This window comes from Lichenostomus cassidix, chromosome 1 (assembly GCF_008360975.1).
Source record: "Lichenostomus cassidix isolate B80296 chromosome 1, HeHo_3.0, whole genome shotgun sequence".
NCBI lineage: Eukaryota > Metazoa > Chordata > Aves > Passeriformes > Meliphagidae > Lichenostomus > Lichenostomus cassidix.
Window position 1 is genome coordinate 110061307 of NC_139479.1, and position 27889 is coordinate 110089195.

A 27889-nucleotide genomic window follows, 5' to 3' on the forward strand; every position below is an offset into this window, starting at 1 on the left:
TTTATGTTCCAGAACAATTATAAAACAAAGCCTCAGAGAATGGCTTTGGGAACCTACAAGTTTAAGTCCAATGAATAAAATTTGTAACACACAATGTAAACAAGGCATGGCAGTGGTCTTTGACTTCACGTTGAACTCTAACAGAGAGGAAACCAAAACCTCAGCTCCACTTACACCAGGAGAGAAAAGTTGACACTCAGTGAAAGAATGCAAATCTCCAGTTCCAAAGGACAGCAGGAACTAGTGATACACACCAGAATACGCTACATACGGAAATACAGTGTAGTTCTCTCCACTCCACTTCTGCCAAACAGAAAATCCTAACCACCTTCTAGCTCAAACCCAGCCAAATCTCTGGGATTGACAAAAAACAACTGTGATGCTTGCATATTACAAAAGCTTGTTTAATTCCACAGACTCAGTCATTCAATTCCAGAATTGCCGTCCTCCAAATCCCAATTACGAGCTGATTTTCAAAAGAAAAATCACATTTCTTGGTGCCTTCTATAAAGATGTTGTTCCAACAGTAAGAGGTGTTCCCTCAGCCAGCCAGAACACAAGTTCTGATGCCCCTGGATAGTGGTGTACCCAGGATTGCCTTCATTGCTTGGCAATGAACTGTTTCACGCTCAATATACGCACCCCCTTCCCTCCCAGCTGTGGCACTGAACAAAATGAGCCACAGAGCTTGATGATGACACATGTGGAGGTTCAAAGAGCCAGAACACACAGAATAGTCCTGTCTCGCCAAGTTTTGCAGTTACACTGCCAGAACACGCAGAGCAGTCCTGTCTCTCCAAGTTCTGCAATCCACAGGAGTTGCAGCAGTGCAGCTGACAGGACAGAGAGCAGTGCATGTCTGCAGTTCTGCCTCAGAGGGCCATATGCTTTTCTGGGGCTTGTTTGTGTGCTAAATAGAGGAAGAGGATACTGGACAGGGCACTAACTAGGAATATCACATCAAACCAACGGTGATAGAAGTTGAACTGGAGCTCTCCCAGGACCTCTGTAATAATGATGCGGTACTCCGGAGGCATGCTCATGCGGATCAGGAGCACTGATGACACAAAGTACATTCCCTGGAAGTTAAAACAGGGACAGCTGTTATGCTTCACCACAGGCTCTGTGGCTAACAGGGGGCAGCACACAAAGATATTAAGTGTTTATACACACACAAGCAGGTATGCATGCAGAAATGCACATGGATGTGCCTAAAGCTCTCCATACTCACCATGATCTGTGCTAACAGCAGAACAATAACATTGGAGGACTTGCTGCTGGAAATGGCATAGAAGAACTAGGGAAAAAGAAAATAAACACTGGAAATAAGCAGTCAGGTAAGTCTGATGTGCCTTAGGACAGTGTGAAAGGTACGTACCATTCAATAGTTTTTCAGCTAAAAATAAAACCAAAACCATATATTCTAGATGGCTACCTGTACCCTACTGTCATAAACCTGTGGTGTTAGTCTGAAACATTAATCCCCCACAGCCAGTCGCACCTTGCGGTAAAAATCACAGAGCAATACAGAGAAGTTTAAGCATAGGTATCAAAAGCCAGGTCAAGTCAATGAGTCACGTCTGTTGAGTTAATGCCTTCCAGTCCTAACAGCAGCTTAAATTAAGTAATTCAAATGCTTTCAATCACCATCTCATCAACCTGACTAATAAGCCTTGGCTACAGCAACATTTTGAGCCCTTGCTTACATTTAGCATCTTCTTTAACATCTACATCTCTTCCTTACAGACACTTAGTGGGGAAATATCCTGCTAAAGGTATTTTTCCTACCTTCCTCCCTCTGCAAGAATTTATATTCAGATATGTAAACAGAAATGCATATTGAAAGTTTATACGGTACTTGTTCCATCTAAAGGTAAAGATTTGATAACAGATTCCAGTGTCTCAAACCACTTAAGAGTCCTGGTTCTTACCTTTGTAAGTGTGATTAGCAACCCTCTAATAGAGGTAACAATGATTATTCCAACAAGAATAAAGGAAATGTGCTGAGACCAGAATTTGACCTGTATCAACAAGAAGAACACAGTTAAAACTTTAACACTAACCTTATTTACACCACACTGTATAGCTGCCAATTCTTCAGGGTCTTTGTATCTCCTAATTGTACAGATATCCATTGTAGACAGGTTTATAGAACAGACATTTTCACAAATGTGTTAGCAATTGTTTACTTCAAACACACAAGAAAGAGATTTAGCTTATACCAATAACAAAGAATCCCATTTTCACAGGGATATATTTTAAAAGTGTAAATGACAGAACACCTATTTCCATAAGAAATCAAAATTACTCTGTAGCTGAATGTATTACTCTAAGCAGGTTGTCTAAAGTGCTTCCATTTCTCCAAAACAAAAAAAAAAGCAAATCACTGCCTCTCTGGCAAGACCACACCATCATCTCAGCATAAAATCACTGTGAAAGCAACATTCATGGTGCATTTTCCCTTCCTCCTCAGTAAGTCAAAAGCCAAAGCCACATTCTCAGTCTCTCCCTTTCTCCCTAGCAGCAGGATGGTTTTATTTAGGTAAGATATGAATTGCTGAAAAGGCTGTAAAAATTAATAATGGCTCACATCAAACTGGATTCCCAGGTAATTTACAGTGATCTCAATTCCTCTTGTGACTGGATCAGTCTTCCCCACACGGTCAAACACAATATTGATGGTTGCCTGCAAGAGAGATGGATTTTCACTCAAGCAAAAAGGCAAAAGCATTTTAGTATGACATGTGAGACACATGCATGAGTCTTACATGGTGCCACCAAGCAATGGGCAGGAGGAGGCTGGATTGTCTAAGAAGGCACAAAACACGTCCATTTAAGGATTACTTGTCTTATGCTCTATACAAAAAGACAGATCCAGAGTTTTATTTGAACCAAGGCCCAGTTTCTTTCAGAACTTCTGCATTTTAAACAAACTAGAGCATTACTTAATGAACTGCATATATAGCATAATCTGTGCAGGGTATGATATTTGCACACATCCACACAAAATGCAATGTAACATATACATACCATGAAGATTTTCCAGACACAATAGATGGAGAAAAAATAACCCAAAAAGTTAAAGTATTTTCCTTGGAAAGTTTTGGAATATTCTATTCTCTCCTGGAAATACAAAAGGAGGGAGAGGGAGTAGAACATAAAAAATACGTCATTTTCACAATCATCCACAGCATACAATTGTAATGGAGTAATAAACACAGCCCTACCTTTTTACACCTTTTAATTCACATGTTTCTGAACTCGTAAATGTTAATAAATAAGCTTGTGAATGGTTATAGGGCCATGGGGCAGACTCAAGGATATACCTGAACTGGAAGGAAACTAATCTAGCCCCAAAGTTAAAGAAACAGATCCTCACTCCACTGCATCAGAACATTTCACCATGAACCTACTGAACAGCTTTCAATTTCTCATAACAATATGTACTCTTTCATACTGCTCAGACTTCCCAACACCCATCTGGGCAGTTATTTGCTGTGTACCTTGGTTGCATGCAAGTCAGCAGTTTCCAGGAAAAGCTGCCGACTCAATTCTTCCAGGGCATCCACTTCTTGCTGGATAAGGGACAGATCTGGCAAACCAACACAGTCAAGGCTAGAACACATCACGAATTCTTAATTATAAATGAAACATTACCCACCTTCAGCCCAAGGGCCACATCTAATGGTTTGGTCACTTGTTAGATCCAGATCAGCTTATTGATACAGTCCTCATGCTCCTCATTAATACACCACCAAAGCAATCTCAAGGATGTACATGGTGCACACTGCTCCAGTTTAAGGAGGTAAGCAGGACACAGTAGTTAGGCAGTCATGCAACAAACTCTTTATTTCTCTGGCTGGGAAACACATCACAGAATAGAACCAGAGCTCTCAAAAACTGCTGCTGCACTTTGATCAGTGTCCCTTGCCACTGAAGTGCATCTCACAATATGTCATCTCAGATCATCTTCATAAACAAAAGTGCTGAGTAACTACTCCAAGAGATTAGTGATTACTATGAAGAGTCTGTCAAACAGACAAATTCTGATTTTAGAACCAGTGAGAAAGGAGAGGGAGAAGAATCCTCAGCCTTTAATATACAAAATGCACACTACAAGTGGTTTGACAGAAATCGTTGGTAAGCAAACCTGTTAGAGAAGTACTGACCTTTGTAATTCCCAAAAGATTCCTTTTACCAGGAAGGTTGAAACTGGATGATCTTCAAGGTCCCTTCTAACCCAAACCATTCTATGATTGGGTGGTAAGCATGCATATCTGTCCCCTGATCTGCTGTATACCTCAAGTGTGGTGATGCAACAGCACATTTATAGAGCAGGGCAGAGACATAAAACTTCTGCCTCTGTCACAGTAAAACTGTGTCCAAGCCCTGGGCAAAAGGCGAGACAGTGCTAGAGAACAAACTTCCCATGAGACATTAGGCTTGAAATGTGTTGAAACAATTGCTTTGTAACTGTCCCAGCTAGCACTCTACCTTTCGAAACAAAAAAAGCTGGATCCACCTCCCAAAGCAGGTGCCAGCATGCAGATGAAGGATACTTTCACTGCCAGGAACAGATGTTGTAACACTTTTTATCATTCCCCAGAAGCCAGTGGTTTTGTTATGCACTTCTCCTCTCTGGAACATTGTCCTGTGAGCCACTGCTATCCTGAAAGAACAGAAAACACAAGTCCTTAAAAATACATTTTTATGAAAAATGAAAACAAGAAAAAAGCAAAATCCACCAGTTTCTTAGAAGATGCTGTTAAATTAAATTCACTGCAAACAGATGACCCCTTTTTTTTTTCTCCTAAGCACCAATCTTGCTACATAAAATCATCCTGATTAGCTCTGGAGTAGAGCCCAGATCTAATCAAGAGAGATTCAATGAGACACTTCCCAAGTCTTCCATTCACAATCCTAGTTCAATCCTAAAGGGGTTTAAACCCAGTTAAAAATAAGAATTCAAATGGATTTCTCAGTCATATGATTAGTTGCTTTCCTCAAACACATGACTGTGTTATCTCAAGCTCAGGAATTGGAAGACTTCTCACTCTCCTCTCTCCCCTTGGACACCTCTTCTTTATCACTGCACATCCACCTTCTCCACAGAACTATGAGCACTGGATGGTGTGCAGAGCACTCTCTGATATGCTGTCACTCACTGCTGGGCTGCATGACAAGCTGTTATGAAGCAGAAACACACAAATCCATTCTTGGACTGAACCACTGGATGCTTCAGGCAATCTGAATGCGACTCCTGAAGTTAATTCCAACACTCCAGCAGCAGCTGCCTATCGTCCCTCACACTCCTGTGCGCACCACGGCATAATCCCCATGAGCAGTGTTGGTTTCTGGTCTCGTTCCCTCACATTTCTCCCCACTGAAATTTGTGAGCAAGTTATCCATTCCTAAGCTGAAAACTATTCACAGGATTCTCAGGGTGATCCATGATTCAGTGGCGTTTAGTCCCTTTCTTGTAGCTGCAGCCAGCATTGCTACATTTGGTGCCGAGCCCTCTTCAAGGTTGTTGATAAGCAGTGTAATACAAAAAAATTTTTAAAAGTCATTCCATCATTCCTCTTTCACATCAGCAGAAGAAACACCCTTGGGGCACCCCAAGTAACACACATAAAAGCACATATGGCCACAGACTACAAGTGACAGAGATCTTAGAATCCTGACAGCTGCCAAGTGTAAGAAATGCATTTTTAATCTTTGCTTTTTTCCCAGTATCGGATTGAAATGTTCCATCCCAAATGATCCACAGCACTGCAGCAAAAATGCAGCAATGTCCAGGTGAAGCATAAGGATATGGATAAACAAAGGCAAATCTTTTATTTTGCGAGGTGACAGGGATCTCTGTATGCACACAGCAGCCAGGAGTTCTAGAGCTCACAGAAAGGATCCACAGGCAAACCCAACACACCCTGTTCGTGCAGATTGGTAACGATGTTGTGTGATTGACCTGTTTCACATTAGCTGATCTGACTGTAACATGATCCAAATGAAGCCATGATATCACAGAATGCTGGCATTTCAAACCTGAGGCTTAGTTATATCACACCTGAAAGGATGAGCACAAAGAACCTGACAGCCTTAGAGGTGAGTTTCCATAAGGCATTACTTGATTGTGTTCAGGAAAGAGGGAACAACGATTCCTGAGAAAAAACCACCAGAGAAAACAACTTGCACTGACTATCTCCTACTGACTAGGATGCCAGCATGAACAAGGACAGGCATGAGAAGAAATGTCAGGATCAGCAGAGAAAACAAAAAAGTTCTATTGCCTTATAACTCTTGTGCTTACTGGTAAGTTCTGAGCTATCAGTACTAATGAGAAGGTGGTCATCAAGTCACTGACAACTTATGGAACTGTAGCATTAACCCTGTGCTGGAAAATACTGCTATTCCCACTTGTTCTGCCAATTATTTGGGTTGCATTTGGACTGATACATATCTAACTTTTTAAATTCTGCTTTGTATGAGCAAACAGGTCCATCATGCAAGCCACTGCTCCCTGCCAAAGCAAAAAAGAGAACAAAATCCACAGAGCTCAAGCTTCTGTTACTTCTTGCATAGTTCTGAGACCACCTAGTTTTGCAGTTGGTTTTGGGTTTTCTGTTGTTTCTTTTTAAAACACATATACAAAAGTTTCATTATCATTCCCAAGTGATTAAAACATGGCTCTTCATAATGGTTAGAAAGTTGTTCTATTTAGGTTTCCTGGCCATTGGAAGGCAATAAAGTGCTAGTCAGTTACAAGTCCCTGGCATCCTTAGTTTTACCCTAACATCACTCTCCCTGGACCACAGATCCAAAAACACTGTACAAAACGAAAGAGCACAGAGTCAGAAACAGCACTACACAATATTTTTTAACTCCAAAGCCAGTCTTTCAGTGTGCTTCCAGGCAACTAAATCAATTAAACCTGAGTAATTAAATTCTCTCACTACTTAACGTCTCACAGGACCACAAATACAGAGTTAACAGTTGCTCACCACTTAACATTTTCAAAGGGGAAGGAGGTTATGCTTTAACTACACTTCCATCAGCTAATACTGATCAGCAGATACATACATGGTGACAAATTCAGTAAGGTTAGACTATGTAGAAGCTTCCCTGCACACCTTAAAAGGTTCCACTGAAACATTAAGGCACCAAAAGTAAAGTTTGGGAGACTGCTGTGAGAATTCAGTGTCAGACAACCAAACCTTTGAAGTGACCCCAGTAACTGTATTTATTCTGCACTATTAGTAAGACATGAAATATATAATTTGTAACAGCAGACAAAAATCTTCCCAGTGTAAATGAAATTACAGTGTTTCTGAGAGCGTTTTTTTTAGCCTGAGGTACATGGAATAAGCTAAACCAACACCAGCAGGGCTCTGATGACACACTTGTGTACTACACTGTATTCACATTAGCAATGTTTTGCAATTCTGCAAAATGTAACTAACATAAACCTTGCCATTTGCAAGAATATAGCTGTGTCCACACCAGCTCACTGCCCTGCTTCAGCTTTGACCAGGAACCACCGTATGTACAAACCACTTTCTGACCTGAAACCACCAGTAAGAACCAGCTGCAGTGGCCTAAGGGTCACTGACTCAGCAGGAGAAAAAGGTGTCCTCCTGCAGCTTAGTTATGCTGCCAGCAGAGAGTTACAAATGGTCTTGGAAGCCTAATCTGTGCCACTGCAGCCACAAAGGGCACTGCTTAGTGTTAAAAAACAGTCATGATCAGGCCATAGCAAAACACCACACAGCTCAACCCAATTCAGATTTCAAAAACCACCTTATATTATTTCAAGAACCATCTTATTTCAAGAACCACTGACTGAAAATCCTTGCGATAATTTCATGCTACTGTTGTCTTCTCACCTTTTTTTCTTGCTAACAATCATGTCCATAGTCTGAAGCAGTCGTCGCTCCAGAGCCAGAATATCTGCATCTGTCACATTCCTGTAAAATAAAGACCCCCAATTAGGACTGACACACCATTTCAGAGGAGATGTGCACATGCTCATGAGACAAAGAGGAGAAAAGCCTGTATGAGGAGAATATGCAGCAACAGTGGAAATGGTTCTACCATGCAGACACGACAGTAACTAGATTCAGAAAAAAAAGTAACAAAAAAGCTTGAAACAATGCCACAGGAAAAGCAGAACAATCATCTCAAAAAGCTGGACAAATATTTCACAAGGCTGCAGTTACCTGAGAAAGTAGGACATGTAAGTGTACGGACAGTTGACAGCACCAAATCCTGACAGCAAAGCCATGAGTGTCACCCCAATGACACCAACACGGCTGATGAGCTGTTCTATAGACAGGATTCCTGAGGGAGGGAAAAACATGGCATCAGCAACCTTGCTCTCTTCACTCTGCTCCACACTTGGTGCCCTCCTAAACAATACAGAGCTGCTTAACTAATCCCACTGCTTCCCCACTGCAGTGACCACAGGTAACAGGAAGGACAGACAGGGACTGTGAAAAGAAATGGGTAGGATGTCTCCCTCAGTAATCTCATTATCCTGCTTAGAAATAGGGATGGGAAACTCCAGCCATGAAGAAACTTAACACAGATACATGGATATGTGGAAAGGATTCACAGTCAATATTTTGGTTCCAGACTAAAAAAACATGTTTGCCTTTTGCTGAGATGGGAACACATATAATTCACCAGGCACTTACAAAGGTGGCATCTTCCATAAAGACACTACTGCAATTATCAGCAATTATTACCAAACCAGTTGGTCCTGGCAAACTGGCCTAAAAATGTCTGAACCATAGAGAGGAACCCTTATCCCATCAAGTGGCATTAGAAGTGACCCCTCCAAATCAGATACATGTTGTGCTCATAGGACAGTGGAGTTGGGAAGCTTAAGCTGCTCCTGGTTGTTCAGTGTTCATCTGGTTAACACACACAATTGTTGAGGTGACCACCAACAAGGTCTTCCACCTGAGCACCAAGTAATGTAAAACATGTAATTCAATATGAACATCACGCCTGTGCTGTAACCATCACCAAGCACCGAAGTTGCATTTATTCTTAAACACAGACCTCAACCTGTCTTCCCAGGACACAGTGCCATGTGTAGTAAACACCACTCACTTTTTAGGGAGCTGGTTACAGAGCAGCTGCCACACACAGCACATTTGGAGCTTACACGATTGCAAAGCTGAGATGGCCGAGCGCCAAGCCACATTTCATGCTTCAGAGAAGTGGAATAAATGATGAAAACAAGGCAAAAAGACTTCACAAAGGGAAACTGAGACACCCAGTCATGTGCAGCTGCACAGAGATTTACAGGAGCTACAGAATGTGCTACAATACACTGGCCTTTTGCCCCACACACTGTCAGACTGCAGCACTTAAAGCAGAGGTGTCTTCAAAATGACATGACATTCCACTGGTTGGAGCAATGCTTCCCCATGAAACTCAGCAACCCTCTTGTGATCAGGTCACATAAAGTGAATGAATGTTCCATCAGCTCACATAAAGGTGAAGAGCTTTGCTGGAACACTGGTGTGTCATTAAGCATAACCTTCCTTCTACTACAAGCTCCCAAACTCAGGTCTGTTAAATAAGCTGCAGTCCAGGGGAGCCCATTCTGCCAACTCAAGCACCTTCTGCAGCTCAAAGAATGGATACATGTTTCTCCTGGCAATGGAACACTGAGCAGGGGGATCTGCACTATACATCAGCTGCTGTATTTCAGAGGCAAATGACACAATTACAAAACACAGACTCACACTTTCTCTTGGGAAAGTTTTAGGATCACAAATGAAAGGGTGAGCAGACCCTACAGCAGTTGGTGTCCTTATAGACTATTACAGAGTCAAGTAGCTTCCTAGAGAGCAGGACTAAGCTGATCATTGTGTATGCAGACATATTCACCAATTTCAGTGAAACAGACCAAATTTCACCTGTTAGGAACAATATCCAAACAGTTTTCCAGTGCAGAGGAAACATAAGGGTAATATAAGTTACACAGGAAACGGGTGAAAATTAATCTGGTTCTGCAGTGTTCTAATCCTTCAGCACACTGAGGTGCCTCAAGGATTCAGCACAGCCAGGCACATGCTAACAAGCTCTGCTGGGCCCAAGCTAGCCCAAGTGCACACAGTATCTTCACACTGTAAATACTCGTGGTTCCATGACCACAACACAGAGCTGGCCAAGCTAATTCTGCACACCAGTAGCTCTGGCATCCAGCAGAACTTACCAACTCACACTCCAGTCCCATGCAATTGCACAGCCTCTGGGCTCAGGCAGTGCAGGAATCTGTACCAAAGCCAGCACAATTGCCAGGCCTGCTGCTGGCTACAGTCTGTGCAGCTCTGGTGTTCAGGCACACTGCTGTGTTTTGTCAACTGGACAGCCACTCATGCTAGATTCGTCTGATTTCAGTCACAACATTAATGTGACAGAAAGGTCAGATGGAGTGATTGTTGATCTGCTTCTTAAATAAACCAGGTTTAGTCTCCACAATAAAAGAAGTGAATAAAAATTGTGATCAGCTTCTTGTGGAGATAAAGTTCCTGTGTCCTCAAAAGTACACAATGCCCTTACATAGTCTAGGTTCAGTTAGGACTTACTCATTTCCTTCAAGTCTTCCTGTGGTACTGAAAGAAAACTAATGCAAATAATCCAGGTGTATGCACCCATTTTTCTCAGTCTGACAAGAAAATCAGCAAGAAAATGAAACTCACCATGTTTTGGGCTGAGGATAGGAAATGGATCCCCCAACTTCCAGAAGAAATACATGAATGTCAACCACAGCACACACGCAAAAAGGAGTTTCTGTCTGTGCACTAATGGAGAGGAAAAATGGATTATTTAAAAGAGGTTCATCCTCTAGGGCTTTCTATAGCTTGCAAAACTTCTACATTCATCTAAATGCTACTTTGAGCACAGGTGGCCAAGGCAGGTGTCACCTGACAGAGCTACAGCTAGCAGTATGTACCCCTTGACCTCCCACAGATCCAGCCAGTTGAGACACCATTTGTGACAGCTCCTGCAGGGATGCACTTTGGCTTTTTCCCACAGGGCTCCACTGCCCACATGGGACTACTTCATGCTTCTTTCTTGTGTATTTAAAATTCTTGAACACAAATTTTAAATACTTCATCTTCAAGGCAAAACTGCACATTTAATATCCCAATCCATGTGCCTGAGCTTAACACGAAAGAGCAATGAATATCAACAGCTCAAGGGTTAAGTGTCCATTAGCACATGGAAGAGGCCTCACCCAGACAGCAGAAACAAAAAAAGCAAAAGTAATTTATTGAGCTTTTCTGCTTCAAGAGTGATTTATTGAGCTTCTCTGCCTCATTTCTTTTGCCCCCTAGCAGAACAACACAGCTTTGCCAAGGGCTCCAGAGTTTGGCTGCAAGCTTAAAATTGCAAACGAACAAATCCCAGTAATATTACTCTAAAGTGTTCGAGTTTGTTGACATCTATGAAGAAAAGCAGCATTTTTTGGGGTCATGTAAAGCATTCCCTGACTGTTCAATTAATGGTTCATGCTAAAGCATGAAGTTTCAAAGGAAGTTAGCCAGAACAAAGCCAGGGCAAGGAGGGAGGTACAACAAAGTGACCAAAAGTACTTCTCATTTGCATTCCTAGTGTCAAATTAGCAGCTTCCCTGCCACAAACCAAGTACTCACATAATCTGATATTGCTCACAACAAAGTAACCAATGTAGAAGGGCACCATGAAGACCAGAATGAGCAAAATGACACACAGGTTCAGCTTCCAGTGAAAATATCGAGAGCTGAAATAAAGCCAAAATACTGATTAGCACAGTATCATAACACAACAAATTTCTCAAAGAAAATTGCAGGTCAATGAAATCCTTTCAACTACATCAAGCATTGAATAATATTGTCCTAGAATATAGAATACTCTGGGATTTTTTGGTTTTATTAGGGTTGGGGAAGGGGGATTGTCTGGTTTGAGTTTTTGTTTGATTTTTAAATAGAGGTCAAGAATGTGTTTTTCAAATAAACAACTATTCAGAAAACCATGTGGGCTATTTTATAAAAAACTGTATTTTCTATGGTGACTAATGCCAGTTGCAGCATGATTCATGTGATTGACTGCTCATCTGGTTGAACAGTAAATCAAAACTAAGTATAAGCAGTAATTAATTTTCCAATGAACAGCTGAGTCAAAAAAAGCTAATTCTTATTGAAACGACTAAAAATATTTAATGTTGATAATTCAGCATGTTTCACTTCAGAGTGAGTTGTCTCATCTGCAAGACTTTGCAAAGCAAGGTTTTATAAATACATACACAGATCAAAATAAGCAATACTCCTTTGACTAAATGAGATTAGTCAAATGCAGGTGAGATTCATCTTGGCTGAACTGACTTTTCACTTCACCAGAACAGAAAAAATACATGTCCCATTCCCAATATTAACTCATATCCTCTTTATCCTCAGGGAAGAAGAAAGTATGAGGATCCTTGTCACTTTTTCCTAACTAATTCACTGGCAAGCATTTCCATCTATACTAGTCTAGCCCTTTATTGAAGCTTTTAAAGGCATTCTCATCAATGACCTCTCTGGCTACAAGCCCCACATATTAAAAACATACAGAACTAACATTAGCTTTTATCAGTTCTGTACTTTTGCCTTTCAACCCTTTTGACTGCTCTCTTATACTTGTATGATGAGATAGGACAGTAACAAGTAGAGGCTAAATGGGGTTTCTACTTAATCTCTAGTCTACTGACTTCTAAAGCAGACAGTTTGTAACATCCCCTTTATGTGGAAGTCCTCACTCTATGGTCAACGGAGGATCCACCTTTGATTCACAAACACTGTATTGTTACAGACGTAGCTTTCACTCCACAATTAGCTTCTCATCTTATTCACTGCTCTGACCACAACAGAAAAACCAGTGCTTAATGTTTCTATAGTCCTTTGCACCTGAAAAGTGCTCTTAGCATCATCTGAAGCTTTACAATTCTTCCATATAAGAAATAGTTTCTTTTAACGTCACAAATGGAGAAAGGCAAAGACTAAAGCCTGGCCCCAAGGACCTAGACCACAATAACAGCAACTGCATGGAAAACTGGAAGCTTATGGATTCTAGTCCCATACTCTGCCAAATAAACAAATGTTGCTGCACAAACATCTTGACTGAGTTGTTGACAGTATTCTCACATGATTTCCCCAACCCAAGACTAATCCCTTATTTTAGTCCCCAGTGGGCTCTCAGACTCACCTGCTATTCAGCACTCCCAAAATCTCAAAAATGATGAGCTCAAACATGGTACAAGAGAAGGCAAAAGTCACAGAGAAGATCACCTGGACTACATACTGTCGCACCTGCAATGCAGAGAACAATCCAGAGACATCAGGCATTTACATTTCTGGAATGGCATCCTTATATCCCTCAGATAACAAAACAAATCACAAGGTGTGATTTGTACAGCTGGGTCTCTTGCTTCAAGGCATCAAGCCCTTTATCTGCTTAGGAGGAAACCAAAAGCCTGTTGGAAACCAGACGGCAAACTCATACGGTAACACAGCTCTTAGATTTAAAATAAATAACATTAGATTTAAAAACAAAATCCACATCAGAAAAACTGTTGGGGTCTGAATTTGGCTCACACTTAAGCCATCTCTGAAGAAGACTATCATCTTACAATCCTCTAGGAATAAGAGAATGGCATTTTATCCCATCCAATCCTCACAACCAATTCACCTGCAATGAGAACTTCATCTGCATCATGAAGTTAACCACTGGATTTGACTTTGTCTCAAAAATTTCACATTTATATAAGGCAGGCTTACTCAGGCAAAAGGCAAAACAGTTCCCTCAGTTTCCTATTACCCCTGCATCTCCTCAATATTTCTTTCTATTTAACAGTAACCAGTATGGAAACTTTCAGTGGCCCCAGAAGAATGCACTTCCTCAGATATCTAGGAATCTTCCAAAGCGAAGCACAAGAGGAAATTAAAAAGAAAGTGACAGCAGAAGAGATAAAAAGGGATTAAAGAGAGCAATAAGGCTAAACATAGTTTTTAAAATATTTCTATAATTGGGAGTAATTTTTAAGATATAGACTTGTAAAAATTTTTAAAATACAGACTTCTCACCTCATAATCCTTGAAGAGCTTTCGCATGAAGAAGAGCCACCCAAATCCAAAGAACAGGACCTGCAGAAGAGATGAAGCACTTAACATTTGTATCCTGCAAATGTTTGCCAAACACAAACCCACTGCACTGCTGATTGCACATTAAACAAACGGAAGGAAAAGAGCTAGCCCAAAGTACTCAAGATCCACAAACGATTAAAACTTGCCACAGTACTGGGAAAAAAGTGATATTTTAAATATCCAAGTGTAGTAGATACAGAAGGATATGGCCTTAAGGAGGATCCAGTCAAGACAACAGAGATCTGTATTCCTAAATTCTCAGAATTCCTCAGTTCCTGGCCTGCCAGAATCCTTTGCACTGTTGATTCTTGTTTCACTCTTCTAATCTACAGAATTAAAACCTATAGCTTCTCACAGGAAATGCAGTAGTGGAGGCAAAGCAAACACCTGAATGTCCACCACATACACATCTACTAGGGATGAGTAAATTTTATAAAAATATCTGCTGTTTCCTGTAGACTAGCAGTGAGTGTGAATTTTCTGCAGATGTCTTGACAGTACATCTGGTTACACACTGACACATCGTGGGTGAAAGGTGCTACAAGCACCTCTAAGGTGGGGGAAAGGCAGTGCAGAATGCCTCAAACCACAATCTGGAGCTGCAGAAAGCCACATGGACAAGGTAGGTGAAGCACAGAAAGCCTGTAACACTTGGCATTTCAGGGGGTGTCAGAGCACTTTACAAAATTTGGTTAACTTTCTTCACACTCCTGAAGGGACCAACTTAACAACACAGATGATTTCAATGAAAAATACAAATTGAACAAACTGGCAAAAACTGCAATTACCTGTCTTCAGACAATAAAAGGCTACTCTGTTGTCAAGCCTCCCATGGGTAATCCATCTATTCCTCATAAAACTGAAAGGGATTCTAATGATTTAAAAGAACCCAAGCAAAAAGATAATTAAAAAAACACTCATTATTTTTCATAGAAGTAGTTTTGACCAGGGCAAAGACAAAATTCAGTGTATGTCAGACATCAAGGAATAAAGTCAGTGTATCTCCTCAGAGCACAAGGAAAAGGCCTGAACTTTCTTACCTCCACGGCAGGGTAGGTAGAAACTTTCAAAGACAAAAACAAAGGAATCATTGTGGATTACTCCCCTGCACATCAGGAGTAACCCCAATGGCAAAGGTAACAGACTGAACATGATTTACAGACAAGGAATACCTGGAATGTTGGGCAAGAAGATCAAACACAGCTGCCTTGAAAGAACTGAAATAGGAATGAGGTCAAATGAGTGATTTGTAACAGCTGGCAAAACTTGTTTGAGGAGGACTTCAGACTTTAAAGTAGCTGCTAGCAAAAAGGAAAGATATTTCATAAGCCTCCTATCCACAGGTCATAAGTTAAAGAAGTATGATAAGCAAATGAAATCTACATAAAGTAATTCCACATTTAAGAGTGGGAAGGAGGAAAAAAGGTAGAGACCATCTCTTCAAAAAGAAGTAAGAGAAAAAAAATGAAGAGATAAGCAAGCACAGTAACAGAAAATTGTACTTAAAGATTAGATTTCCCTTGTGTTAGGGACTGTAGAAAAGCACAGAAAGACATTTTGATAAAAGTTCACACTTTAAGACACTGCAGGTGAACGTGGCATGTAAACTCAGCAAAACCTTGAGCATTTGACAATTACATGCAGCAACTTAAACATCTAATTTGGTGCTGCTGAAGATGGTAAGATGCAAAGCTGCCATCAGCAATAAAAGGAAAGATATTAGATAAGTTGGAGCTCAGAATTCAAAGCAAAGAAGTGTCAGTTTTTGTTCTGGGTGAATCGTTAATGGTACCAAAGCTACGCTCAAGCCACCAAGAGTGAAAAAGCACGTTGTGAGCAAAACTCAAAGCATTTTCAAGTAGGAGGACATCGTTCTTCTAAGAAACGGGCAAAAGCTGTCCTGAAAGTTGTCAGGAATTAGGGCTGTGCACTGAAATCTATCTAAGACAACCATCTGCTGCTGAGAGGGCAAAGGTTCCCTTTCCTCAGCTCATCCCTCATCGTTAAGAACAAAACCTTCACACAGCTCAGAAGCTTAAATCAGACCCTCTGCGACCCACTCAAACTCATTTTCATCTGGTCCAGCCGCCTAGGACCAGCCTTCTCCAGGAACAGGAACACCAGAAACAAACCAAGCACTCGACAGAGACCAGCAGGACAAGCTGAGGACTGCAGAAACTTTTTAATTTAACCGGAGCTGAGCCGGGCCCGGCCCGGCAGCCCTGAGGGGGCGCGCGCCCCTCACTGCGCACGCGCGCCGCCCGGCCCCGCCCTCACGCGCCCGCTGAGGGCCGCGGCGCAGGGAAATGAGGGAATCTCCGTGGTGGCGGCGGGACCTCCCCGTTCCCTCGCCCTCCTCCCCACCGCAGGCGCCGCGCCGCAGCGGCGGGGAAGAGGGGGTGGCTACCTGTGAGGTGAACATGATGCTGGAGTCGATGAGGAAGCTCATGGCGGCGCCCACAGCCTCCCTTCCCGCCCGCCGCGCTTCCGCCTCCGGTGGCTGCGCTGCGCAGGCGCGGGGGAAAAGCGCCCCGGGCGGGGCGGGGCCAGTGAGGGGGCGTGGCCAATGCGGGAAGCTCCGCCCCTTAGCAGATCTAGCTACAGTAGGGGAAGCGGGCGGGCTCGGTGTGAGGGAAGCGCTGCAGCGGGGATCTGCGGGAACGTGAGGGAACCTGAGCCCTCCTGAGCCCTCCTGAGCCCTTCGCCTGCCCCTCAGCGTACAGGGTGCCCTCGAAAGCCGAGGGAAGGGCAGAAGGAGGTGTCCGAGGCACAGCGAACAGTATTCTCTGGGCTCCCCAGCACAGGAAGGACATGGAGCTGTTGGAGCGAGTCCAGAGGAGGCCACCGAGTTAATTCGGGGGATGGAGCACCTCTCCTTTATCTGACAAAAGGCTGAGCAAAGCGGGATTGTTCAGCATGCAAAAGAGAGGGCTTAGGGCTGACCTGATTGCAGCCGTGCAGTGTCTGAAGAGAGCCTGTAAGAAAGGTGGAGAGAGGCTTTGTACAAGAGCATGGAGACAGGGCAAGGGGCAATGGGTTTGCACTGAAAGAGGGCAGGTTTAAATTAAACATTGCAAAGAAATTCCTTACTGTGAGGGTGGTGAGGCAGGGGAACAGGTTGCCAAAGAAGTTGTGGATGCTCCATCCCAGGAAGTGTTTGAAGCCAGGCTGGGTGGAGCTCTGAGCTACCTGGTCTAGTGGGAAAAGTGCCTGTCCATGACAGGGATGTGGAACTGGATGATCTTTAAGGTCTCTAAAAGACCCAAACCATGTGATTTTGCCATTTTCCACCGCTGTGACTCCTCTGCAGGAGGAGCAGGGCAGCAGTGGCTCAAGGCACAACACAACTGCTCCTGGCCCATCTTCCCATCTCCCTGTCCATCCTCCCTCCACACCGAGAACTGGGCTGCGGATGCCTTTCAGGACTTGCAATCATAATTTATCAAATAGCAGGGCCAGAAGGGAAGTAAAAGTGCAGACAGGGAATTTCCTGATGGCTATCAGTGTGAGATCCAATCCTTCATGTTGCAATCATGTTCACTTGACCTTCGTGGCGTCTGAATATTTTTTTTCCTCTTAAAAACACACCTTGAGGAAATGGCCTCAAGTGGCACCAGGGGAGATTTAGACTAGGCATTAAGAAAAGAAAAATACACAGAAAAGATTGTAAACCATTGGAACAGATTGCACAGGGAAATGGTGGAGTCACCATCCCTGGAAGTCTTCAAGAAACGTGGATATGGCACTTGAGGACATGGTTTAATGGTGGTGCTGCATTAGCAGTTGGACTCAGTGATCTTGGAGGCCTTTTCCAACCTTAATGATTCTGATTTCATTCTTCTAACCAATGCCACTCAGAACTCTCTGTATTTGGAATAATAAACAGGAAGAGAAGAATCAAGTTGTGCGTTTAACAAAGCACGGAGCCCCTGCTGACAGAAAATCAGGAACCTTTATTCATTACAACTCATTTCACTAGGAAAACAAATCTATGTTTGGTTGTGCCGAGTCACTGGATTAGTCCCACAGTCTCTCTGATTGTTTGGCTTTCTGTCTTGCTCTCAAAGTTTGTGGTTTGAAATTTGTCTCCTTGTCTGCAGCATTGCAAAGAGAAGAAAACATTCACTTCTCACAGAGAAATGAACTGAGGGAGCAGGTTATTATAGCTGATCTGAGGCCTTTTATTTTACAGCTTCTGGTATCACTGCCAAATAATGCAGAGCTGAGATCAGGCTTTGCCTGTTCTTTCTTTCTGAATCTGCTGCTTAGAAACTGTTTTTTCCTAAAGCGAGGAGATTCCTGAGTTTGGAGAGATTTGTGGTTGTTTTGCTCTGTGCTGGTAGGTTGTGAGGCAAGGTTAGCTGTTGGTTGCCTTTTAGAGACTGAGGTTAACAGGAAATCCTTTAAAAATAAGTTATGCAAAGCCAAATTCTGCTCTTGTTTATACCTTGGCAACTCAACCTTCACACAAGGGTAAAAAACAAGGCAGAGTTTGGTCATAGGTCTTCAGCTTTCTTTTTTGCATGTGTTTGGAATTAGGCTTGAAAGATACCTCTGCTTAGATGTAAATTACTGATCCGTGGGAGAAACACAGGGAACAAGATAATTCCTACTGGAAAAACCAAGCCCCACACTCACCCCTCAGGCCCAGGATTTCTCCTTCAGGGAAGACAAAAAGTGTGGAAAAAAATGGGAAATTGATTTAGTGTTGTTCCTCCTTAGATAGCCACTGATGTGCATGTGTGGGGAGAAGGGTCCATGGCCCTCCACAGGTACAAATGCAGCTTCTCAGCTGTAGTTATTCTTCCACATCTTAAAGTGAATGAGGCTACTTTATGTTCAGTTTGCAGAGAGAACTAAAATCAAGCCTTTTAAGTAAAGCAGGAAGGCACAGCATATTGAATTAAATCATGGGGTTAGGCCAAGAGTATATTTAGAAATCACACAGGTTTCCAGTAGGTGCTTTGGGGCATATTTATGACAAATAGGCTTAGCTGGCAGCCAGCCATCCATTTTCTTTTCTCTTCTCTCCAGAGGTTTTCATAAACAAGAACTCTGAAGCTGGAAGTATTCCCAGGTCGTTCTGATTTCTGCATTTCTTTTGAATTCATTTGTAATGAATTCAGATGATGATGTTCACTGGCGATTCATGGATTCCTTTACAGGTTTGTCCATGACTGTTCTTTGAACTAACATATATGTATTGCAAAACTTACCAGAGTCTTTTTGTATATGGCCTTTACACCTTGGAAACCAATAGATGGCTGGTTTGCTTTTATTGTACCAGGCTGGATCCAGCAAGGCGAAGGCCAACGGTCTTTGTTTTTTTCAAAATGTTCTGTCAGTAGCTCTGTAATCACCATTTCTATTCAGTGCTGCTTCATCCCAGATCAGCAAGCTTTAAAACACACAGGTTTTTGTTGACAGAATGTTAAAATGCAGTCCTCTGCACTTTCAGATGGATTTAAAGGCACACTTGACGCTGAAGTTAAAATATGGAAAGACCTAAGCCGCTATATTTCCATGATTTTATCTGTTGACAAGCATACTCTCTTTTTTCTTTTTTCTTTTTTTTTTTTTTTATTTGTAATGCTTTTTCCAAACCAGTTACACAACACGATTCTGGCCTCAAGCAGCTTTTGTAGCTACCAAACATCAGTTCATAGAATCACAGAATAGTTTGGGTTGGAAGGGACCTTAAAGATCACCCAGTTCCAACCCCCTGCCATGGGCAGGGACACCTTTGATCAGACCAGGCTTCTCAGAGCTCCATCCAACCTGGCCTTGAACACTTGAAGAGTTGACTCTGTGTGTGCATCTGCCTCTGCTGGTGCCTGGGGAGGTGGTGTGGCCTTTGGGACAGCCTAACCCAGCTCTACCAGAGCACCTCAGGAGGCACAAAGTGCCCTGCACGTCTCATTCCACCATGCAGTGGCTGCACTGAGCTTTCAGCTTGGGATATCCGGTGGGATAGATAGCTCAGACTGGAAGGCATCACCTGGCCCGACCTTCAGCTCAATACAGAGTCAGATTAGGACGCTCATTGCTCTTCCCAGCCAGGCTCCATCCCCCAAGGATGAAGATCCCACCATGTCTCTGGGCACCTGCTTTAGTGCTGAACCATTCTCCATTTGAACAATTTTTTTCCTTGTCAGAGTTTTTTTAGTCAAAATTTTCCTTTGCTGCTCATTGTGATTGTTGCCTCTGGTCTTTTGCTGTGCACCTCTGTCGAGAGTCTGCCTCCATCTTCCCTGGAACTCCCCATCAGGAACCTGAAGACAGCAGTTAGAGTTCCCAATGCCCTTAGCCCCTTCCTTTCCAGGCTGAACAAACCTCCTGTGTCTCTCTGTACATCAGGCTGCTGAGAGGAAAGCTTGAATTGTTGACAGATACATAACTCTTGCCTCTTCTACTGAACTAGGCTGGTGCCAAGCTAATGGCAAGGAAAGGACTGTGTGCCAGGCTATGTCTTGGCAAGCCGACACACATTCGCTTGCCATGGTTACTGCTCAGCTGTGTAAGCACATTTGGTGTTGGCAAAAAGCCTTTCCTGAGCCATGTTAAAAGGTATAGCACACACAGAGCCTAAGGAATGAGAATGTCATTCTGTTGGGGAAAAAATTATTCCAGTACTTCGACAAGTCCCCTGATTTTGGTGCGTTTATCCAGCCCTGGCCCTCAGAAAATCTGGCACCATACACTGTTTTATCACAACTGCCTTGGGCTTACAGGAAGGCTTTAGTGTAGTACTCATGGATGTTCCTGTCTTTACTAAACAAAACTAAGCCTAGGCTAGGATTACTTTCGGCTGTCAGCCTGAAAAGCCATTTTCTATACAAAACAGCAAACTGCCACCTTTTTCAGCATTGTGTGACACAGCCGCTCTTTAAATGTAAAACTGCACAGTCAGTGAGTTACTGAGCAGCAGGAGAGATGGGACTTCCCCCTCAGTAAGTAGATTTCATGCCCACGCAGACCTAGAGAGCAGAGATCCCCCAAATCTCTCCCCTCCTACAGGAGGAGGAATCTGCACCTCACTGTATTTCAGCACTAAGAGATTGTGGGTGTTGGTCTCTGTTGCACTGAGTGGTTTAAAACAGAAGCCCAGCAATAATATCCTGTGTGATACAACCCTCTCCCACATGCCTTGCAAGGACTTCAAAACTGTCAGAGCTCCACCAACCTGAACCAAGCGCTCCAGGAACTGCCTGATTAAAGCATAAATGCTGCCCCAGAGGGGATGCTGGGGATGGAAAAGAGGGGTCCATGTCACCACACTGTCACCACAGCTTCATACATGGCCTTGGCTAAGGTGGGAGAGATGGGTGAGGGAATCAATAAAGTTTTTTTTACCCATGGCAAATCCACATCCATGTTAATGTTGTCAGTGCAGTGCAGTGTTCACATTTCCAAACTATTGCCCTTCTGGTCGAGGAGTCATGTTAACCAAGTTAGCAGTTCTGCCAAGAAATAACAAGGATACCATGCATTTCAGCAGTGCTTTTCATCAGATCATTCCTACTTACTTTACAAACAGAATTAAGGAAGCCTCACAACATCCCTGTGAGGTAGGTGGAAATTCTTACACCCATTTTACAGGTGGAGAAAACAGGCACTGAGAGGTAAAGTGATTATCACAGCAAGTCAGAAGCAGAGCTGGAAATAAATCTAAGATTATTATCCTAGGTCCACTGCTCTAGACACTAGAGAACACCAACCCCCACATGCTATCGTAAGCTAAGAGACTACCTTTCTCTTCTACTTTCACCTCCTTTGGTGATTTTGACACTTGCATCTTATGCTCCTTGCAGAGAGCCATGTGATCAGTTAGTAATTTATTTGCACAGGGAGCCAAGGGGGTAAATACACCTTTAAATGATCCAGGCATGGCTCTAATTGTCCAGTGATTTCCCCCTTCCCAAGGAAATAGTTTTCCCCGTTCTTCATATAAATCTCTATGTTTTGCTAAATTATGTTTTGAGTAGAATCATACACTGAATCCACAGCTCTGAGGCTGTTATGTAACTTCACTAGGAATTTCTTGAATGAATTATTAAATTTATCTCATTGAGAGGGAATAAAACACATTTATATGCTATCACATCCAGAATCAGCAACAATCCTTTGCTCATCTGTAGGGCCTTCCATCCAAGGACCTCCCTTTCCATTACTAGCACAACATGTCAGGCCTCACATCATCATTATAAGGTAGAAAATGATTCCCAATTGCACAAGAAGAAAGAATGACTTGCTGACAGTCCCACAGTGGTTTCCTTGCAGAGATGAGGCTGAGTGCCAGCAGACCAGACTGTTCCCTGTCCCGTTTGCCGAGCAGCACTGTCCTGACGCCGTGGCCCGTGCTTGGTGGCTACAGATTCACTGCCAGGCTGGCAGAGTACTTGAAAACTGGCTTTAAAAACAAAATAATAAATCAAGAAGCAGTTGAGATGGATGCAGGAGGGAAATGCCAGCTTCTCCTTGTGCTGTGGGGACCCGGAGGAAGAAAGGAGAATTCCTGTGGCAGCTGTGAGAGAACTACAGTGTCCATGGAGTACACTGCACATGGTGCATTTTACTGAGGCTCTCCAGGGAAAAAGAATGACAGAATTAACATGTGGTAATTAAAGACTGCCCCACCTGATAGCTATGTTGTGAACCATGTACTCCTGATGAACAAGCGCTCATCTTTAAGTAGTCTTGTAGTCTAATGAATGTATTAATGTCAGAGATCAGGAGTGGAATTGTCAAGTAATTAGCAGTCAACAAGGGTGGGTGTGATTCATCCAGTCCAGTATATCTGGAAGGGTCAGATGATCTGGTGCAGATACCTCATACCAAACTGTTACAAGGTTGTGGTTTTTACCTACAGGAAAGTGTGTTTCCAACCCTCTTCAACAAGTGGGCTGGTTGATGCTTAGAATCAATCTCTCTTATCTCTTTCTCTGGAGAAAAGAAGAAGTAATAGATCTCAGCTAGTATAAGTGTGGTGATTGTGTTGGTCATCTAAATCTTAGCCCTTTCTTGAGTTCTATCATCTTGAACTGGGCACAGTGGACTCTTCCTGCTGAAAAACATTCTCTTTCCTCAGTTGTGATAACTGTTCTCCTGTTTCTGTATTAAGAGGGTGGATAAATAGTAGCCTCCAGACTCTCTCTCTGCATGTGTTGCTTTGTCATATTCCTTCCCAAAACTCAGGAGAGACCTCCCAATCTTCCTTCACAAGGAAGGACATGCAACAGCCCTTGTCTAAGGAATAAAGGTTTTGACCTCAGGCTGCAAACCTGGGGAAAATGCACAAGAGGCCTAAGAGGAGCAAAAGGATGAATAGTGTAAAAAAAAAAAAAAACCCAATACATGGCACCTCTGTGGTGCTGAAGAATCCCAATGCACCCTACAAACTTTCTACATATGTACAGCTTAACATCACTCAGCAGTGAAGCCTGGCCACCTTGGCAGCTGTGGGAGCAGGCAGGGAACTCCACCAAGGGGTTGGGATCAGGAGTGACAGGTCTGACTGTACTGGGGCTGGGACAGAGCCCAAGCCTACCCAGAGCTCTCTCAGACACCCAATTGCCTTCCATGGGCTTTGAGTCAGACCTGCTACAATGAGAGGCCGCAGGGGGTCTTTTCTAGCTAATGGCGGGATGAGTTTTATGCATTGTGCCAAAGACCTTTTTTTCCCTGGCCTGGATTAGAGCCTGCCCTGGGAACAATGGGATGGGCTGCAGCCCAGCAGAAAGAATTTGCTGAGATGGCAGGGTCTGAGGTTTGCAGAGCAGAGCAGAGCAGAGTGCATACCTGCACTTTTTTGGCATGAGGCTCAGTTTTGGGGGGACATAGCTGTTAACCTGAAGCTTTTGAACGCATTGCTGCACTGTCCCAGCCAAAAGGTGCTGCTGTAGTCCTAAAATTAGAAATCTATATTAGACATCTAAACATTTGCAAGCACATCATTTTCTGCCTTTTGTAAAAAAAGATTTTTCCGAGTCTCTGAGAGTTCTGTACAGACCTGTTTGCACAAAAGGTCTAAATCATCTCTTGAAAGGCCTTGTCTTACTTGAGTGAGACCTTGGCATTTAACAGAGAAGTAGCCCACTAAATGGCTCCTGCCTGTCAAATTAAAAACAAAGGCTGTGAAAAGACCAGTACTATATCAGTCTTTTCAAACTTGACCAACCAGTTTTGTATTTAGAGGTTTAAAAATTCGCATAGTTAGCCAGACCCCTGGTTTAGGTTCACAGGTGCCTTCAGGACTCTGTACCTGAGATTTGCTGAGTGCCTGGGAGCCTGGAAGCTCCAGGAACTGAACACTTGTCAGGATCATACCTTGAAGGCTTGTATTTGGTTTCATGCTCTGGGGGCTAAGCTGTCCCCTCCTTTCTGAGATGCTTTCCCCCTCTTGCTTGGCTAAATCTAGTTCCTAGATTTAGTTTCTAGATTAAATTTTAGATTTAGATTTCTAGATCTTTAAGTCACAAGGCTACAATTAAAAAATATCACTTGAATTTATTCTTTCCAGAATTCTGAACTAGTCTGGGGGCTGGATGACCCTCTTGGGAACAAGTAATCAATCTTTGGGCATCTGCTAGATCCTAGTAGAGAGCTACTGTTAACCTTGCCCACTGTCAATGTCACTTGAAGAGCAGAAATATTTTTGACCAAGGGAAAATATTTTTACCTAACTCAGATATGTATTCACAGAGAAATTTGGAACATTTCTGCCTTTATTTTCTGAATAAAGAAGGGAAGTTTGGCTTAGTATTTTAGTGTGTTGATGCTAAGCACAGAATTCACTTTGTGAATTAAATAACTGCAATTCCATGCCAACAGCAAAGGGGAGATCTGCTTAGCAAGCCATAGGAGGAAACAGAAAGACTAGATACAGTTGCTGATCTGATCAGTCTTTCCCCTAGCTGGCTGAAAGACAGATCCTCCCCGCATTCCTAGAGAAAAGTGGAACACAAGGCTTTTGGTAAATATGATCACAGTGGTGACATTTGGGTATCACTGCCATGTTAGGTTTTAAAATACATCAGTTATGTGTACAGTGTAGATATTACTGTAAGGAGTGAGCTGGCATGTGGAAACAGGGAAATACAGGGACATATGGGGCAAATAAGGCACAGTTACCATGGTAGTACCTTTCCAGTTGAGAATCATAAAAGGAAATAATATTCAAGTGGCCATTTTAGCACTTTGCTTAAAAATATCTTTTGATCCTTTCTCTATCTCTCCTTTTCTCTTCAACCTTTTCCTTTTCATGTGCTCCCCGCATCCTGCACCTTCATACAGTCAAATCATCTGACCTGGCCCGGCTGCTGGCTTTACTTAGCCTGCTCAGGGGTCTCATATCAGCAGGTGCTGAAGGCCCTTCCACATCATCTCTCACCACCTCCTCTTCAGCCTTCTTCACCCCTGGCTCTTCCTGAGGCCCTGGCTGCTCCTCCTCTTGTTCCTCCTCCTCCTCTGCTCGTACCTTCTCCTCTTCTGGTTCCTTTGCTTGTGCATACGATGGTAACCTCTCATCGAATGCCCGGGAGAGATCTTCTAATGGTCCCATCCCAATCTTCTCCTCAAACTCGTTGTAGGCTGATGGAAGGGGGCTGGGCTCAACCCCTACTTCCGTGAGAGGGAAATAGTGGGACACTGGCTTCTCTTCTTCCAGCAGCTTGTAGCCTTTGGCCTTTGGGATGGTGGGGACTGTGATGGCAGGGAGAGGCTTCTCTGGGACCTCTCCGAGCGGCTCCTCTGCCGGTCTTCTCAGAGCCCTCCGGATTCTTTTCAAGATCAAGTGACTGATCTCCACCAGGTTGAGGAAGAGGGATACAGCAGCCACCACCAGCATGAACATAATGAAGATGGTCTTCTCCGTGGGCCTGGAGACAAAACAGTCCACAAGATTGGGACAGGGCCACCGCCCGCAGCGGTAAAGGGGGAGAATTCGGAAGCCATACAGGAAGTACTGACCTACTATGAATCCCACCTCAAAGAGGGTTTTGAAAATGATGTGGAAGATGTACGTTCTCAGGAGAGTACCTTCCAGGCGAAACTTCTTGGTTCCATCAGGGTTGTTGCCTTTGTTTTGGTTTGGAGCCAGGGGCAGTTTCTCTTCATCCACTTCAGCTTGCTGGCGCCTCTCAGCTTCCTCTCTCTCTTTCCTCTTCTCCTCCATGCGGACGTGGTGCACAGCGTGCCCAAAGTACATCAGCGAAGGCGTGGATACGAAAATGATCTGCAGGACCCAGAGCCGGATGTGGGAGATGGGGAAGGCCTCATCGTAGCAGACATTCTCACAACCAGGTTGCTGGGTGTTGCACACAAAGTCTGACTGCTCGTCTCCCCACACCAGCTCGGCAGCTGTGCCCAGGATCAGGATGCGGAAAATGAAGAGCACTGTGAGCCAAACTCTCCCGATGACAGTGGACTGCTCGTTCACCTGCTCTAAAATGTTCCCCAAGAAACTCCAGTCACCCATTTCTTACTGTCTAAGGGAAGAAAAAACAAAGAGAAAGACCAAAAATTATGCTAAATTTTAAGGATTTCAGGTTTTCCCACTGATGTCTTTTGTTGCTTTCAATCAGTATTTCCCTAATATGCTTTGAGAACAGAAAGACTGTTGCTTGCTTGCTGATTTGCCTGTTCTCAGTGATTTATTAGCAGGAGAAGGGCTGGGAAGCCAGAGCAAGCTGCCTGCTAAATTCTTTCTTCCCTGCTCTAAATGGGCAATTACTTTTCAGCCAGGGAGTATATTTATCTCCTTTTGCAGGTGAGAGTCTTCTGTGGTGCCTTATAGGCTCAGTTCTGTGAGTCTGCTTAGATTTTGTACACGTACAAACACCAGCAATACAGTGGAACAGATTTTTCAGCAGGCAGCTGCAGTGGTTAGAAGAGAAGGTGAAGCTTTCAAGCACACAAGTTCTTCTGCAGCAGAGCCCCTCATGGGTCAAACAGATCTCGAATCTGAACCCATCTTGCACCTACACAAACCTGAATCCTCTCTAGGTTGGAAATATCAATTCTACATTAGCAATCACTCTGTTAAGTAAGAACAGCAATTGCAACACCATTACTACTTTAGTAATGCTGTATAAGCTTAATAACTACTATATAGATTAGTTTTGGTATAAAGAATACGTTATATGCAGTATTGTTCCTTGATGCTATGGGGGCTATTCTTTGCATCCCTTTCTGATGTTAGTTGCCACTCTGACAGTGGAACCAACCTGGGGAAAAACACCAAGGTCTCTAACTGGGACCTAAAATAGTATTTGCTGTCTCTAAAACATCAGTGCCACTATCTCAGGCTAACACAGAGCTGGAAGCCAGCTGAAGATATACTCTTGGAAAGCTGAGAAAGTAGTCAATTTTCAAGTAATGCAAGTCAAATATTACATCTGTCATTACTTTTGCATGATAAGGAATTATTCCTAGGTCAGGGCTTCATTCTACATATCCTGAACTTCCTGCTATATAATTTCAGGCAAGGGAAGATCTATGAATGAGGGAAATAGAGATGGAAGTTGTTTTGTATGGGTTGATTTAACACATCACAGTAGTCTGAAGCCTCTGAGGAATGCAGAATAATATTACAGTGGCCCAGAAAGATGGACTTGTGGAGCATGACAAGTGAAACAGAGAACATTATTCATAAAATATCTGTTCACAGGGATCTAGAAGTTCATCTCTTAGATACTACCTCCATCTATTGTCCC

The 27889-nt window shown here is 43.2% G+C and overlaps 2 protein-coding genes across 14 annotated transcripts in view; both read right to left on the reverse strand.

The window, feature by feature from the left end:
- Window positions 1–388: 388 nt before the first annotated feature.
- On the reverse strand, window positions 389–16692 carry GPHRB (golgi pH regulator B). 3 transcript variants are annotated; one of them, XM_085075763.1, is made up of 14 exons: window positions 16585–16692; window positions 14118–14177; window positions 13240–13343; window positions 11673–11779; window positions 10716–10817; window positions 8217–8337; window positions 7884–7964; window positions 4560–4669; window positions 3504–3592; window positions 3031–3123; window positions 2591–2686; window positions 1932–2021; window positions 1232–1297; window positions 389–1079 (listed from the first exon to the last, which is right to left on the reverse strand). In XM_085075763.1, exons 1-14 carry the CDS (start codon window positions 16624–16626, stop codon window positions 873–875), a joined length of 1368 nt encoding a protein of 455 aa, XP_084931889.1. In that variant the 5' UTR covers window positions 16627–16692; the 3' UTR covers window positions 389–872. The 3 variants fall into 3 exon arrangements, with proteins under 3 accessions (XP_084931889.1, XP_084931907.1, XP_084931900.1); XM_085075781.1 differs by lacking the exon at window positions 16585–16692 and adding an exon at window positions 16370–16443; XM_085075774.1 differs by lacking the exon at window positions 16585–16692 and adding an exon at window positions 15350–15529.
- Window positions 16693–18110: 1418 nt separating this feature from the next.
- GJA8 (gap junction protein alpha 8) overlaps window positions 18111–27889 on the reverse strand; it is a 74439-nt gene continuing 64660 nt past the window's right edge. For 9 of the 11 annotated variants that reach the window (XM_085075845.1, XM_085075869.1, XM_085075920.1 and 6 more), the window contains one exon: window positions 18111–26662. In XM_085075845.1, coding sequence (XP_084931971.1) covers window positions 25462–26652 — 1191 coding nt within the window. In that variant the 5' untranslated portion in view covers window positions 26653–26662 and the 3' untranslated portion in view covers window positions 18111–25461. The remainder of the gene's footprint in view (window positions 26663–27889) is intronic. The other 2 variants (XM_085075914.1, XM_085075874.1) reach the window with 1 other exon arrangement.

Excerpts from the sequence above, each read along its gene's own strand:
- GPHRB (XM_085075763.1), bottom strand. The coding sequence starts at position 16,626 with ATGAGCTTCCTCATCGACTCCAGCATCATGTTCACCTCACAG. Across the intron at positions 11,780-13,239 it reads TTGGGAGTGCTGAATAGCAG|CTCTCGATATTTTCACTGGA; the intron begins GTGAGTCTGAGA and ends GCTTTATTTCAG. Across the intron at positions 8,338-10,715 it reads TATCCTCAGCCCAAAACATG|GAATCCTGTCTATAGAACAG; the intron begins GTGAGTTTCATT and ends TCCCTCCCTCAG.